This window comes from Hyaena hyaena, unplaced genomic scaffold (genome assembly GCF_003009895.1).
Source record: "Hyaena hyaena isolate Hyena2069 unplaced genomic scaffold, ASM300989v1 scaffold_669, whole genome shotgun sequence".
Lineage (NCBI taxonomy): Eukaryota > Metazoa > Chordata > Mammalia > Carnivora > Hyaenidae > Hyaena > Hyaena hyaena.
In genome coordinates this window covers 179,070-192,650 of record NW_024081304.1, presented here as the reverse complement: position 1 = coordinate 192,650, position 13,581 = coordinate 179,070, and the positions used below count along the sequence as shown (strand labels likewise).

The 13,581-nt window shown below is 43.1% G+C and overlaps 1 protein-coding gene and 1 non-coding gene across 3 annotated transcripts; both read right to left on the bottom strand.

The window, feature by feature from the left end:
• Positions 1-4,202: 4,202 nt before the first annotated feature.
• On the bottom strand, positions 4,203-13,224 carry RBMX (RNA binding motif protein X-linked). 2 transcript variants are annotated; one of them, XM_039217138.1, is made up of 10 exons: positions 13,076-13,224; positions 11,856-11,984; positions 11,554-11,660; positions 10,903-11,074; positions 10,149-10,301; positions 9,700-9,814; positions 9,479-9,604; positions 9,310-9,392; positions 6,443-6,525; positions 4,203-5,474 (listed from the first exon to the last, which is right to left on the bottom strand). In XM_039217138.1, the coding sequence occupies exons 2-9, from the start codon at positions 11,962-11,964 to the stop codon at positions 6,521-6,523; spliced, it is 870 nt and encodes a 289-aa protein (XP_039073069.1). In that variant the 5' UTR covers positions 11,965-11,984; positions 13,076-13,224; the 3' UTR covers positions 4,203-5,474; positions 6,443-6,520. The 2 variants fall into 2 exon arrangements, with proteins under 2 accessions (XP_039073069.1, XP_039073068.1); XM_039217137.1 differs by lacking the exons at positions 4,203-5,474; positions 6,443-6,525 and adding an exon at positions 8,272-8,675.
• Positions 11,738-11,806, bottom strand: LOC120220148. The gene has a single exon (XR_005525480.1). It is a non-coding gene; the product is annotated as a small nucleolar RNA SNORD61 (small nucleolar RNA).
• Positions 13,225-13,581: the final 357 nt, after the last annotated feature.

Sequence of the window (13,581 nt, the reverse complement as noted above, 5' to 3'; positions counted from 1 at the left end):
CAGCGAGACCCCAACCTTCTGGATCAGACCAGTAAATCCACTGTACACCTTCAAGATCGGAATTTGGGCAAGATTTCCTTGAGGTAGCTATCTGACTAGCCCAAGAGGAAAACTCTAAAGGCACTGGCATCGGGGTCCCCCAACAGCCCCCACAAGTGAAGCTCAGAGCTGAAAAGCCCTCAGACTTTACAAACAGGTTCATCCCCTGCCCCTTATAATGAGGAGCACAAAACCAAATATTTCCACTTATTTAAGAAAGCCTCTAACAGGGACGCCTGGGTGGCTCAGTCGGTTGAGCGTCCAATTCTTGATTTCAGCTCAAGTCATGATCTGCGGGTCCTGAGACTGAGCCCCACATTGGGCTGAGTGTTGCCTGGGGTTCTCTCTCCCCCTCTCTGCCCCTCCCCTGCTCTCTCTTTCAAAATACACATTAAAAACAGAAAGCCTCTAACAGAAGATGGAGTTTGAGGCAAAAAGCAAAAACAAGAAACCAGCAAACAACAATTGCTTCAAGGAAGAAACACATTCTACAGGAAAAAAACTTAAAAAAAATTAGTTCTCTTGAGTCCGCTTACAATACCCAGCGACAAAAATTAAGATCAGACACATTACTAAAAAACATACAGTAATGGGCCTAGGTTATACATTGTTCCTACACTGACAGAGAGGCAGTAATCCAATGAAAGGGTAGTCTTTTCAACACACATTAGAATAAATGATATTCCTATTTGTAAAAACTTGCAACTCTTACCTCACCAAAGGGGAAAAAAAAAAAATCAATTCAAAGTGAATTTATAGACCTAACGAAGTTAAAACTACCAGACTTGTAAAAGATACGTACCAATGTTCATCTCTTCAGTTTGACAAATGTACCACAATGTAAGATACTAAAATTAGGGGAGTCTAAGTATAGGAGATAAAGGAGCTCTAGCCTATCTTTACAACTTTTCTGTAAACTTAAATTTTCTTTAATGTTTTTTGTTTATTTCTGAGAGAGAGAGAGAGAGAGAGAGAGAGAGAGAGAGAGACAGCATGAGCAGGGGAGGGTCAGAGAGAGAGAGGGAGACACAGAATCTGAAAGAGGCTCCAGGCTCTGAGCTAGCTGCCAGCAGAGCCCGATGCAGGGCTCGAACCCAGGAACCGTGAGATCATGGTCTGGGCCAAAGTCGGACACTTAACCGGACTGACCAACCCAGGCGCCCTTTTTCTGTAAATTTAAAATCCTCCCAAAATAAAGTTCATAAAAAAAAAAAAAAAAAAGTGCTCAGCATTAGTCATCAGGGAAATGCAAATTAAAATCTCACTGTTATACCACCTCGTCCACCCACTAAAATGGGTAAGAGGAAATAGATCAACAGCAGCGAATGTTGGAAAAGCAACGAGAACGTTCATTAATTGCTAGGAGGGCAGAAAATGGTACACTATTGAACACTAGTCAGCAGTTTAAAAATTAAACACATATAGTCCATTGTATTACCTCATCAATTCCACTCCAAAATGTACCCAAAAGAAACGACACTATATGGCCAAGACTTACACGTTACTCATAGCCAACATTATTCATAATCATCCAAAGATGAACTCCAGACGTCCATCAACAGAACAGGCAAAGTATACACTGAACTCTACACTGGAGTTCTCGCACCAAAAAGGAACTGATACAACTACATAGACAAATCTCAAAAACATGCTGAGAGCAGCTAGACACAAAGTACACAGCAGCAAGATGCAAGATTTAACATAATGAAGTCCTAAATATGCAACTATATCCTACAATAGAAACCAGGTTAATGTTTCTCTGGGCATGGGAGATACGGACTGGTAAGGGACACACACACACGGGAACTTTCTGGAGGGTGAGAGGTATTCTGGGTCTTGAATGGGTAAACGGGGTCTTTTTCAAGACTGATCGCACAGTGTGCATCTCACTGTAAATCATATATACTTTTAAATACAAATGGTACTCATTCATCAGAGATCTACAAATTTAAACAATGAGATATGATATTCCCACCAGGATGGCTGCATTTAAAAAGCACCAAATACAAGGAAGCCTGGGTGGCTCCCGGGTCATGATCTCGTGGTTTGTGAGTTCGAGCTAGCCCTGTATGGGCTCTGTGCTGACAGCTCAGAGCCTGGAGCCTGCTTCAGATTGTGTCTCTCTCTCTGCCCCTTTGCCACTTGTGCTGCCTCTCAAAAATACGTATAAGAGGAATTTAATGGAGGACCATGGGGGAGAAGGGGGGGAAATAGTGGGGGAGAGGGAGAGAGGCAAACCATGAGACTCTTGAATGCTGAGAACAAACTGAGGACTGATGGGGGGGGAGATGGGCATGGAGGAGGGCACTTCTGGGGATGAGCACTGGGTGTTATACAGAAACCAACATGACAATAAACTATTTGGGGGGTAAAAAAAAAACATTATGAAACTGAAAGAAAAGCACCAAATACGGATACTGTGAGTGTTGGTGGCCAAGTAAAATGTTCAAACTTTGGGGAAACATCTGGCAATTTCTTATGAAAGAAGTATCTACCCCACAATCCATCAATTCCACAATTCATCTCATTGTGTTCAGACTTAGAATATTCACAGCAACTTCATTAATAGCCAAGAGATGAGAAAGTTCCAGGTCTCCATCAATAGGCCAACTATACCACGCTTCTACCTGGCAAGAAACGAACAGATATACCTGCAGAATCTCAAATGCATTTTGCTTAAAAAATTAAAAAAAAAAAAAAAAGCTTTATCCAAGTCTCCACTTTTATGACTGCATTTATTCTAGAATAGGCAAAACCTCCATCTTTGAGGAATGAAGGCAACCGTCTGTGACAAAGGTCACAAGGGACCTTGGCTTGGGTGATAGCAATGTTCTCCATCTTGATGGTGCACACATATTTAAAGCAAATCTCATGATACGCATATTTGTAACAATTTAAATCACAATTTTAAAATTCATCTTCAAAATTTGCAAATATTGAGATGATCTTTTAAGAAGTGCACTGATGTGTGCAACTTAAAAATTGATGGGAAGGACTAGTTCTTCTAGGACTGGCGTGGAGCTAATTTACTTACGGGTCAATACTTACGGCTTTTTCTGCCATCCTAGTGTTCAGCATTCCTAAGTGAGGACTTCTGTCCAACTGACTATGTAACCCAAATCCAAGTTCTAGGTGCAGATGAAATTAAGGCATGTAATGGGGACCCACAAAAATGGAGGCTGTCCACGTATAGGAGGATTAGGAGGAACTTGACGGAGGAACAAGGGGAAGAAGGGGGGAAATGGTGGGGGAAAGGGAGAGAGGCAAACCATGAGAGACTCTTGAATGCTGACAAAAACTGAGGACTGATGGATGTGGGGGGAGGGGGGATGCGCATGGAGGAGGACACTTGTGGGGATGAGCACTGAGTGTTATGTGGAAACTAATTTGACAATAAACTATTTGTAAAAAAGAAAAAAAAAAAAAAAAGACAGTCAACTTAAAAAAAAAAAAATGGAGGCTGTCCCAGCAACCTGGGCCAGATCACAAACCTCAATGTCAGATGTCTAGATGCATTCACAGGAAATCTAAATTATCAAGCACAATCCTACTTAGTTTTACCCTAGAAAATAGGGCTGTGTAGCCAATCGTGCCTCTTGAAAGGCTCTATGAAACGCGCTCCCGCCCCAAACCCCACTGGGAGCAGTGCCTGTTTGAGGTACTACACTCCAGTCCATGGGTGGCCTTCCTTTGAATAAAGGACACGGGGGACCAGTGCAGGAGTCAGAAGTACATACAATAGACGAAAGCAGAGAAAGTGTACAGAAGCACGTGAATCCTCTGGAGCCGTGTTTAAGAGCATTGCTGAAGGTCCAAATTGGGATTTGCTACCAAATGGAGCTACTGGACCAGTTTCCCCCCAACTCCTCGCCCCCACCAAGAGTTAAGCAGTATTACCCCCAGAGTACATGTCTGCCCACATAGGGCAGAGATTGAACAGACTCCCCTCATTTACCCGGAGAGCCACACCTGAAGCTCACTCCACTAATATAAAAGGGGCCTAGTTACAGAACAGGCCATCTTGGGGACTATGTTCCAAGGCAACAACTCAAGGGCCCAAAGTGCCTGACTAGAGTGTGGAGGAGGGGGGGACATGGGCAGATCTTATGGAAAAGCTGCAATTCCTTATTACAAAAATAATAAAGAACCCAGGGGCCACAAAATATGCATGTTCGGTTTTATTAAGTTTCAAATACAAAACATTCCAAAAAGAGAAAAGTGACCTAGAATATCTAAGTTCTATATTCAACTACCAGGTAAACAAAACATTGTCATTGTTTCTTTTACAACCAGTATAAAGCCAGAAGACTCCAGATGGATTCTTTTCCCAACGGGAGAAATTAAGTCGGCTGGGTCAGTAAACTATGTGCCAACAGCTGAATGGTCACTTGGGTATGCTTAATTTGAACCTCGTATCAATGATCACTAGGGTTTAATTTCTATGTTCTACATTATTTTCCAGGTATCTAAATAAAATCTCCAGAGCCCAAGGCATCAGAAGCATAATCTCACATACTTCACATGACAGGATTGAGGAAGACAGCTATGTTAAGTGCCAACAGCTAATTTGGGCAACACCCTCATCGCGGTCTGGGATTAGGAAAGCCTGTCCGCAGAGGGTTAGATTTCTGGAATTATTTCCCACAACTGCAAAGATCAAAGATGACAGCACTGATTTTACTACGAAGAAAAAAATCTTAGAGGAGTTGAGTTGGTTTTTCCAACCCAACTACTCAAATCTGTTTCCTTTGGAAACATTAGCTTTTTTATATTACCGGCTTTAGTCTCCAACACAATTGGTTTGTTTCCAAGACAGGTTGGGGGGGGGGGTTTAAAGCAGGCTTACAAAACAATACAATTTAAAAAAAAGATAAAGCCAAGTGGCTCACTTTTGTTTCCAGTTTTTAAAGTGTGCTCTCAATCATTTTAGCTAGGTTTCCAGTTCCTTTAGTTTGGGGACACTACTCTCCTTTGTTTTCTGACCAAACCTCACTTCTGGATAAACCTCACCAAAATGTTCCGCTTGCTGAAAAGAATCAAGCAGTTTACCGGATAAAGAGTTACCACTTATGCCTTTCATTTTTCTACTTCAACTTTCTGACAGTAATTAGCAAGTTCTCAACTGCAGAGTTGTCCCCCGGGGACTTTAACAAAATGAAAGCCAAACCTGTAAAAATCCACCTAAAGAACCACAAGAACTTACTACCTCCACTTACCAATTTCCTTAACTGCTCCCCTTTATCTGGTCAATTACTTTAAGTAGCTGCCACTCCCTAGTTAAGAGTGCTAACCAACACTGATGTCTGCCTTCCTCAGATCCACGGGAAGCCTCGAAGGCAAAAACTCTACTGCCTGCACCAAACCAATCCTGGTGGGTGCTGCTTATGCAACTGTTGTGCCTTATCGACAATCAGCGTTCTTCTGCTTCAACAACTCTGCAAAATGAAAAGCATGTGATCAGGTCACAAGATATTTATTGTTTTATACTGGAAATTACTCCCCTCTTACCCATTCTGTAAATACATGCTTTGTAACAGGCAACAAAACATTTCCTTTAAGTTGCAAGCTCTAAAATGCAACCATAAATACTCTACAATTCTTGTATGCCTTTGGTAATATTTTAAAAGCATGTCCTCATTATGCTGGTAACGTTACTCTTAAGAGGGAACTTAGAAGCAGCGGCATCTGTTCTCCCTTCAGTCCATCTGTACTGTGGCTGAGGAGGCACGAATAAAATGGGGATCCTCTTAGAAAATTCACGGGAGCAAGCTTGAACCTCCACTATATGAAGCCTGGTCACCTACCACAACGCGAACTGTACAGCTCCAGTCAACAACTGCTTATGGAGACCGTATTAGCAAGCTTTAGAATACACTCCAAAGGAACAAATGCAGGGCACGAAGAGGTACAAACTTCCAGTCATAAATACAGATGAAAAGTACAGTACAACATGGGCGGGGGGGACCACTAAGGGGCATCTGGTGGCTCAGTTAAGCATCTTGATTTGGGCTCACTCAGGTCATGAGCTCGCAGATTATTTGAGATCAAGCTCTCACGTCTGGCTCTGTGCTGACAGCGCAGAGCCTGCTTGGGATTCTCTCCCCCTCTCTGCCCCTCCCCCACATTTGCACACACACTCTCAAACTTAAAAAAAAAAAAAAAAGGCTAAGAATATGGCCTGACTGAGCCACTAATGGAAACCTACCTGTTTAACCTTCCTCCATTCTAATGGATAACTTGACACACCAGAAGCACATTACAACAATTAAACTTTATCCTAATCCACAAGTTAGGTTACCAGCCCCCCCCCAAGTCACAGAGAATTTACAAGTATCACAGCTATGCAAACAGGCAAAGCTACATTATTTACACCTATAAATGGGCCATGGCATTTGAAACTTACCTTATCATTTGATTTCTCGAGCTGCGAGCTTTATCTACTGTGAATAAATCAGCACTCCAACCACAAGGACCAAAATCCTCAACCTGTAAAAATGAAACAGGTAAACTACTTATCTCTCTTAAAGGAAACTCTTCAAAACTTGCCTACAACTGCTCTTTTCCAGAAAGAAAAGGCAAGTTCAGACTTGCAGTTTAACGTTATTTCATGTTCTACTAATTCTCTTAAGTGGTGGAAGATTCACTGGCTTGGGATGGACTGGAATGGCTTAAAATGGTTAAGTCGCATGGCTTATGGATTCTCTTTCTGTTCCAATGGTGCACTGCCATGTTCAATCCATAAGTTGAACGGACAAAACTTATTTGAAGGAATAAGTGCAGTGTAAGGATTTTTAGTTGGAGGTCTTCAAGTTTACTATATTCAAGAGCATCTTTTTCAACTTCATGGCTGGACCTGGGTCATGCTGCCTCAGGTTTTGCTTTTTAAAGACCACTTGCAATAGATTTTTCTCCATACAGTGTAGTTCCATAGAACTAAAAACAAGTCAGGCATCCAACTAAATGTCAAGTTTGCAATGGCTTACCGGGGCAAGAAAGTGGGACCCCAAACTTAGGCCATTTCCTATATTGACTACAAGGCTACTTTGAAAAATGTTAAAACATATGAAGCATGTTTAAAGGTCTTCATCAAAAATACTTTAAAAAAAAAAAAAAAAGGCACCCCCCCTCCCGAGCCCCAGATCCACTACTGGTAAACAGCTGTATTATTAAGGCCTTTAAGTGTCATACATGCTTTAAGAAAAAAAAAAAAAATCCATGTGTTGAATTTGGAGGACTTCTAATATGCTATCGAACACTTTGCTTTTCCAAAAGGTTTTTTTTTTTTTTTACATCTAGAAAGCATTTCCATTGCCATGAGGTACAGTATGTCTCACTGTACTAGGAGGAAGTAAGTGTTCAATCTCGACTTAGACGGAAAAACTAGTTTGCTTTGCTTACCATCTTTGCTGTTTCACAGGCATTTGATGCTTTAAATCTGATGTGGAATGCTGATAGATTCACTTTTTAGAAGTCATAAGCCTTTGAGAAGTTGGAGATAACTTCATTGCTTATCTATTTTCTCCTTTGCAATCAAGCTGTTCCTTAAAAGTGAGACACTACAGAGTTGCAAAAATTTGAAACAGTAAGAGCAAGCACCGTTTGCAGCTTCATGGTTGGTTTTGGCCAAACGTTTTATTTAGTATTCTGTAGTTGCTTAACACACACTTAAATGGTCTTACTGGGGGAGGGGAAAGGGGAGGTTCTTGTAGATTCCCAAGGAAATGTCAGAAAGGCAAAATATGGCCAGCATTATTATCCATTTGCTTTTTTGGATTTACTGGGTGAATAGCACTTTCCTTACATAAAAGCATCTGATCTCAGGTTTTTCATACTGAGAACATGGAGATTTCAGTTTGAAGACACTCTGAAATCCTACGAGTAGCATACCCCGACCACCCTCTAATAGCTAGCTTGTTTGTATAGGCAGGATTTTCCACCTCTCCATTTTAGATGGCTAGATGTTTGTGGAAGGTCCTAGAATTGCTTGCCTCATTTACTGGGAAAAAAATCAAGATATAGGAAGTGACCTCTAGGGACACTTTAACTTGGAAAATTACAACACTAGTACACATGTCAAGTCTTAAACACATTTAACATTTGCTTACTGAAAGCAATGTCATAAACTCAAATAAGATTAACAGGTTTTACTTTTTTTTCCCTCACAAGAACATGAAAATTATGGAAGGGGAACTTAACAGGAAATTTAAAAAAACGTAACAACAATTTTTCCTTTTAGTAGTCCTTGGGTAGTTATGACAGAAAAGGTTCCACTTTTTTTGTTTGTTTCTTTGAACGGGAATTTTGGTCCAAAGTTTTGCTTTGTTTTTAATATCTGCTTCTGCCTCCCCCTCTATCAGATCGGCTTCCTCCACGGCCACCACCTCTTGGTGCTCCGCGGCTTGAACTGCTGTAGGAATCGCGTGGAGGAGGGTACCCCCTTTCCATAGAAGGGGGAAGCCCTCTTTCTTGTCTGCCAACCCGATCGCGACCACTTGAGTAGAGATCACTTCGGCTGCTTGAGTAACTGTCTCGACTTCCACCATATCCGTCCCGTGAGCTGCTGTAATCGTCATAGCGACTGCTTCCACCATAAGATGGCGGGGGCCCTCGTGTGGGTGGAGCACTACGTGAGTTACCTGCAGGGTCAATGGTCAGGTAATATGGCAACGCTATAAATTGTATATATACAACATTTAAATCTGAATTTACAGAATTCTTGTATTAAACGTTTACTGTCTTAACCGGGAGGTTTTAAACTCTGCCATTGCTGGCCATTAACAGGGGTTTGCTCATCTGCTGAGATACGGAAATGGATGGGTTTTAATGTTTGTTTTGAAAAGACTGAAGACGGTGTGTATTTCAAGAGGATATTCCAGACCGCTTGTTATTTTATAGTAGACACTCAGACACTTTCCAGTGACAAGTTGCAATTTTGAACTGTAGACTTTCCTTCATATTGCAATGGTAAACATTTGATCTTGTTAATAAAATTTTTAAAATTGTATTTTCACTGTTGGGGGAAAACACATAAGGCTGCCAATTTAAGCAAGCAAAATCCCCTCCAAAGCAAGCAAACAGCCTCAAAAAGAAAACAAACTTAGAAAAAACAAAAGCCCCTCACAAAACTAGGAAAAGCCCAGCTGATAAAGTTACCCCTTGAAAGCAAGCAAATATCCCTTAAAAAGCAAGCACCACACAGCCTAGTAAAGTGGCTCATGAACCTAAAAACTCAAGCTGGTGATAGTCAAAGACCCTCAACCAGTATCTTACCATAACTCTCATAGGAATCTCTGTAGGAGCCTCCACTGGGATGATCCGAATAGTCTCGATCACGACCATAGCCATCTCTATCACTAAAGAGAAAAACGTGTAAGTCATGGGGATGGCTTTTTCGGGCAAAAGGAGTCACAAGCTGTGGCTGGCAGCAGGATCACGTTACCTATAGCCTCTTGATGGGTAGTCATCACGTGAACTGGAATGACCATAATCACGGTAAGTATAATCTCTCGGTGGTGGGGCGTAATCTCTTGTATCACGAGAACTTGGGTAATCTCTGCTCGAATAGCTACAAAAGCAAAAAATCAACTCAGATCACACTTTTGACAAGGTCTCTCTTCACCGGAAACTATGGAGACACCCTCCATGACACCTGTCCGTTACCTGTCTTTCGTAGAATATCCATCATCTCTTGGGGACAAATACACATCTCTACGCGAGGGCAGGGGCTCCCTTCGAGGCGGGCCTCCGTAGCTGTCTCTTCCACGTGACACGGGAGCTGAAGAAAAAATAATCATTTTTAAAAACAGCCCAAGCAGGAAGCTAAAATGCGACTTTACATTCAGATCATGAAAAGGAGGGCAGTTCATTCAGATAGGACAGTACAGAACTCAAGTAGTCTCGGTCTAAAATCACCTATTCACCACTCGCCTCTTCGGTGCATATTAACTTCACGTACCTACATCAATTACCCCGAGTCGAGGAGTCAAATTTCGTAAGCCACCTTTTCTATTGAACGTTTTTATTTTAGACCATCATTTTCTAAGTCCCTTATCAACCATGTGCGGTGTCATGGTGGCAGAACGGGTTATTCTAAAAACTCCAGCACTTACCTCTTCCTCCCATTCCACTGCTGCTGCGAACTGGTCCTGAAGGGGCTGATCTTTTAGGGGGAGGACCGCCACTTCGTGGTGGTGGTCCTCTTTTTACTGGGAGTGGTCCCCTGGAAGAACTCATGTTAAAATTCATGGAATAACCACCATCATCTACATTAAAATAAAAAAGAAAAGCCCATTAATCATCACAAGAATCGTTAAGAAGCTGTACAAATTTTCTTTGCTCGATCAAGAATGACCATTTTCTGTTTAGTTGTGGGGTCCTGCTTTAGTTTTCACTTGGACAAGACTACCGAGCCAAGGGGAGTCTATCCAGACTATCAACAGAACGGTAGTCCTTAAATTGCTTCAAAGAAAAACACAAACGGTTTCATTTCTATATACGTATTAAGACCTAGATCAAAATGTTTCTGAAAAGTTTTCTGCAATTTTTCCCCAGGAACCACCTAGTTTTGTTTCCCATTGTTTGTTTTCATATTTAAATCATCTCTATGCCCAACGTGGGGCTCAAAATTCACGACCCCAGAGACCTGGGGCTTTGAGCCAGCTAGTTGCCCCATCTTTTTTTTTTTTTTTTAAAACACTAACATAATGGCTTCTAGGTCTAAGTCATAAGGACTTTGAGAAATGAGTAAAGTGTTCTCAGTATCAGATAAAACCTTTACACAAGGGCTTAACCAATGCACCCATTGGTGTGAGGCTTGCAGTTCCTAAATTCCACACCAAGCCTGGGGTAGACCCACGTCATTACCCATGTGCCCTCCACGTGAGGGAGGTCCCCTGGTTCCTCCACTGCCTCCTCTTCCGCCCCTAAGGCCTCTGGGAGGGCCTCTGCTTCTTGGAGGTGGAGGTGGTCCACGTCTGCCACTTTCAAATGACGGTTTAGTGGCTTGTTCTACCTTGATGGCTTTTCCATCTAAGGACTAAACAACATGAAAATGTAATTCCATCAACACGGAAAGGAAACTCGCGGATCCATTCACTATACATCGTGACGCCAATGCACCCTTTATAATTAAGTTTGCAGGTAAATTTTGCTCAATAAAAATACAGGGTAGTTTTCCCATTGCCAGTTTTTTAGGAGGACACTGAGGAGCTGAACCCCAACATAAGGTCCACTGCACTGGTCAATAAAATGTAAAAGGCCAGTCAAGAGAACAAACTGGTCACCGGAAAGCCACGTTTTCAAGTAGAGAACGTATAGAATCACACGCTATTCTGAACTGAAACACTTTAAGAGCATAATCCACAATTTTGCAAATTTTGAAATCACAAACGGTTAAGGGTAGATGCTTCTAGAAAGGTATACCCTCAAACACAATTCAACAAAGGTACCCTCGACCAGATTTCAAGAACGCTGCTCATTTATGCACTAGGAATCGGGACCATTGTGCAATCTCACCTTTCCATTCATGTCTCTGGCTGCATCCTTAGCATCTGCGGGGCTTTCAAAGGTGACAAAAGCAAATCCTCTTGATTTGTTGGTTTCACGATCTTTCATCAACAGAACTAAAAAACAGTTTTGGGTGGGGGAGGGAGTGTTACTCTAGTTCTAACAAAATGACCAACGGGAGCCTATAAAATGCAAGCTCAGAACTTCTTAGAGGACAAAATATATCATGTCAGACGATCAGCATAATCAAATTCATCACAGCTCACATTATGAATTACTAACAGCTCCACATCTGCCTTCAGATAACTCACCTTCCACTATTCGTCCATATTTGCCAAATACGGCTTCAAGAGCTTTCTCATTTGTTTCTGTATTGAGGCCACCAATGAAAAGCTTTCCTGGGCGATCTGCTTCAACCATTTTTTCCCCCTGGTGAGAGTCTGTTGAAGAAGAACAGTATTACCCTCCCTAGAAAAAGTTCAAGTTTATAGGACACATGTATTATTTACTGACGCCATCTTTGTCATATACCATAAAATCATCATTCCTGAAAACCTGAAGACCCCAAAAGCATTCTTTTCTTCGAAACGTCAGCAGGAAACCAATAAGGTTAGTCATAGCGCAGTTTACATTAGACTAGTGAAAAGGGCCAACTTCTGTCTCCATCCTTAACCCACCTTGGCAATTCTAATCAAGCAACTCCTCAACGTTTGAAAAAGCATTTCCAGTTTTAATCCTACATGTGCTGCCTTTTAACGATCACATCCAGATTACCCTGACGGCTTTTTAAAGTGTAGAGCCTCACTCAAGGTCACAGGCCAGACGGAGGACCTCTTCCAAGAACTTTGCCTTTCCTCGTTAGGATTCCCTCCGTCAATCTAAGCAGAAATTTCAAGTTTAAGCCAAGTTAGAGGTCCCCTTCTCCACCAAGCCCCTGCTAGGCCGAAAAGGTTTAGAAATAAAGATTTCGGCACCGTTTCATAATAACGGAAGGTGGAAGCGCGCATCGTTATCCCTAAGCACTCCATGACTGCAGCAGAATCCAATTAAAACCCGTCATTAAAAAGCGCGTGGAAAACACAAAATGGCGACACTTGGATCCAACCCAGAAAAGCCTACACTGGTCAGGGGAGTAACTTTCGCTATCGGCAGTGGCTGGGAACAGTCAGAGGGCTTCCTCTCCAAGGCCGCCAATGAACAAGGACCCGCGTAAAAGCGCACGTGCCCATCCGTAGCGCCAGCGCCATCCCAATGCAGGTACCGCGGTGGCGCGGTCTGTGCTCGTCCCGTCCCAACCCCGACCTCCGCCACCACCTCCGCAGGCGACAGCCAAACTTTCTCGCGAGGCACCCGACGCAACGCAGCCCCCACGTCTGTTTCCCCCGGACACGCTCAGATTTAGCGAAATAGGTCGGCACCTTTCGGTTCTTAAAATGGCGCCCGCCACCCCCCCATCTCCGGGGAGATAATCCCAAGTTCTAACGTGGCAAGAACTTACGCGCAACGGGGCGAAGGAAAGGGCAACACGTACCGGAGGGCTGACGACGGGTCCAAGCTCCTACGAGCTCGCCGGCAGGGGCTTCGTAGCAGCTCAGCACAAGGGACGGCCGCCGGCTCCGAGAACGGAAGAGGGAAGCCGCTAGCACTACTGCGCAACGAGGGCGAACAAAGGAGACAGCAAACTTTATACTGCCCGGGAACGAGGCTGAAGGACCCGGATGGAAACCGAGCTTAGAATTTGAAACGCTAAAGGGAGGGCGAGCGGTTCCCAGCCTGCCCATTGGCTGCCTCCTCTATCATTCACTCCTCGCTCCTCCCCTTTCCCCGGGCCCTCCGCGTTTTGGCCGGCGCCTGTTTCTAACCGTTTCCCCAACCCCCACCCGTGCGCCACAAACCCGCGTTTTTGCTTTCCGCTAAAATGGTTCACGGGTTGCCTTTGATGCCGGTCTGAAATTTATTGCGTGTTCGGGGCGGGCCGGGCACGGTGCTAAACTTTGCAACCATTAACTCATTTAATCCTCAAAACAACGTGATGAA

Bases quoted from the DNA above. Each gene is read 5' to 3' on its own strand.
- RBMX (XM_039217137.1), bottom strand. From the start codon at position 11,964: ATGGTTGAAGCAGATCGCCCAGGAAAGCTTTTCATTGGTGGCCTCAAT. The intron at 11,661-11,855 runs GTGAGTTATCTG...ACTGTTTTTTAG, and splicing joins ATATGGACGAATAGTGGAAG to TTCTGTTGATGAAAGATCGT. The intron at 8,676-9,309 runs GTAAGATACTGG...TTGACCCTGCAG, and splicing joins AGATTCCTATGAGAGTTATG to GTAACTCACGTAGTGCTCCA.